We start from the raw sequence: 2,482 nt of genomic DNA, 5'->3' as shown, positions 1-2,482 counted from the left end.
ATGAGGAGCTCGGTACGGATCTGGCTTGTAGGATTCGCTGCAGGGGGGGGGCGGAGGGGGCCCCCCATCCTCTTGTTGCTAGTGAATTGATTCCGACCTGCCCCAGCGGCTGGGGAGATCTGGCACTGTGGTGTGCTCCCTCACTGCACAGAGTTTGTCAGGGGAAAAAATCGTTTTTGTAAAGCGGCCAAATGGGGCTGGGAAAGGAGAACAGACATTTCCCGGGGGGAGTTGCCGGGCCGGGTCTCCCAAGGCTGGGCTGGGACTGCTCGGCGGGCGGAGGGGGCCGCGGTGAAAAAATAGGGTATGTCTCCTTCTTCAGTTTCCTTCTTATTTTCTGCCTTCTTCAAGTTTTCCTTTGTCTTCCAAGAAAATGTCTTCTAGGAAAACACACAGAGTCAATGCTTTTGCTTTTTAAGATGGATTTTGGGGGGGACTGAAAGGGGTAGGGTTTGCAGCAAGAAGTGAGCACCTGGGACGTGCCTTTCTCACAGAGGGAGGCCGGGACAGGAGAGCAGGGGAAAACACCGACCTGACCTCATATCAAAGTCCCCGTGCTCCAAGTTTTACCAGCTCACACGGGATTTCTTAATTTATCTTTTCAGCTGCTTCTTCTCATTTTGTACCACTGTTCCCCATCCCTTCCCTCGGCCTCTCTCTCTCTCTTTTAAGGGGACATTTAGCTCCGCCAGAACCACCAGCTTGTACTGGAGATTTCAAGACAAATGCAACAAGTTTAGGCATTTGGCCAATAATCGTGTTGATGGAAGACGGATATATATATATTTTTTTTTTTCGCCTAGAGGAAAATGCACAGCTCTCCAGTAGACGGCTGCGTTAAAATCTGAGTGTATTTATAAAGGGAAACAAATTTTCATGAAAAAGAGTAGAAACTCGCTCTCTCAAGTACCAGTACGTTAAAGATTAACTCAATCCAAAGCCTTAAGATGCCCTGTTTTAGCTCACGGAATCTCTGGCATCACAATATTTAAGAGCCTGTCAGCGCTTCTATTGTCAACTCTTTTTTTCAAGGGCTTCTCGCGTGCCCTGAACAGTTTTCGTGGTGGAAACCTCGACATTCGGAATAAAAGGCCTCTTAAAAGCCGGTTGGGAGTATTTCCCAGGCTTTACACCGGGGCGCAGGGAAGGAGAAAGTTCCCGGCCATCCACACCTGATGGCGACTCTAACGAAAGTTGGACCCCCTGCCTTGAGGAGCGGGAAGAGTTTTTAAAACGTTGCAGTGCTGGCAGGTGGTGGGGAGCAGAAGTTCTCCAGATAATACAGAAACACATCCATCCTTCCCCAAGCCCCACAACATCTCCCACAGCAGAGGCGAGGGCTTCTCCATCCTCCAAAAGGCACACTTTGGATACACTCACACACACGCTCACCCCGGCCAGCACTTTCTCACCATTCCCTCACCAAGAGCAGGATCTCTTACAACTTTTAGCTCTTGAAAACTACAGAAGAACTCTGCAGAACCGCGGAAGAAGAGGGGAGTGGATTTTGGGGTGGACTGGCCCCACGGGTCTCCTCGGGAGGAAAGAGGCTCCCTTTCTCCCCAGGGGAACCCTGCATACTCTGCCTGGGGGTTTGCAGGTGGAAGGACTCCAGAGAAGGAAGGGACTTAGGAATTACTCTTCCCCAGGGCCCCCATCCCCTCACAGCGGCACGGATAATCTGCAGCAAATGCCCTCAGCAGACTCTCTGGGGTGGTGCCAGGTGCTGTACACACACACACACGGAAGGGTTTTGACGGCTGCCAGCTCCCCCTTTCCCCCCTGCCCTCTCCCACTGCCACCTTTCTTTGTCGCACTCCGCCCCGTTCCCGTGCTCTCATTTCCAATCCTCTCCTTCCATCCTTCTCCTTCATTCCAGAGATCTCCCTCCTGCCATCCCACCTCCTCTTTGCCTTTCCCGTGGGCTTTTTTGGCCTGGCTCTGACTCTCCCCCCTAGCAGTGAAGGGCCTGGGCAGGAGGCCCAGGACACCTCACCGGCTGGGAGGAAAGGGGGACCCCCCACCCCTTCCTCCCCGCTTCCCTCCGGTTCCTGCTCCTTTTCCTCCTTTTCCTCTTTCTCTCCCTCTCTTCCCCACCATCTCTCTGCCTCCCCTGCACCGCTCCCCCCGTCCTCAGTGCTTTGGCTCCCTCTAGCTCCATCCCCTCCCTCCGCCGCCCCGACCCCTCCTCCCCACCGCCGGTCCCCGCCGCGCCGCCGGCCTTCAGCATCGACAGCATCCTGCAGCCCGGCCCCCGCCGCCCCGCCCGGGAGCAGGGCAGAGCCCGCTGCGCGCTGCCGGAGGAGGAGGAGGAGGAGGAGGAAGAGGGGCCTGCGGAGCAAGACCCCAGTAAAGGCTCCATCAGCTCGGGTACGGAGCCGGGGCAGCCCGCCTCAGGCTGGCTCGCACGTCGGGGTCGCAGCTCGGCCCCCACCCCAGGCGGGGGTCTGCCCCGGGCCTTCCCAGCGCCGGCACCGCGCAC

At 56.4% G+C, this 2,482-nt stretch overlaps 1 protein-coding gene across 1 annotated transcript in view; it reads left to right on the top strand.

The window, feature by feature from the left end:
- Positions 1-2,482, top strand: part of LOC106902878 (homeobox protein HMX2-like) — a 3,159-nt gene continuing 677 nt past the window's right edge. Inside the window, exons 1-3 of the mRNA XM_014966705.1 lie at positions 1-12; positions 1,033-1,106; positions 2,156-2,377. Of these exons, the coding sequence (XP_014822191.1) occupies positions 1-12; positions 1,033-1,106; positions 2,156-2,377 (308 nt within the window). The remainder of the gene's footprint in view (positions 13-1,032; positions 1,107-2,155; positions 2,378-2,482) is intronic.

This window comes from Calidris pugnax, unplaced genomic scaffold, assembly GCF_001431845.1.
Source record: "Calidris pugnax isolate Ruff unplaced genomic scaffold, ASM143184v1 scaffold14, whole genome shotgun sequence".
Lineage (NCBI taxonomy): Eukaryota > Metazoa > Chordata > Aves > Charadriiformes > Scolopacidae > Calidris > Calidris pugnax.
This window is presented reverse-complemented; position numbering and strand designations above follow the sequence as displayed.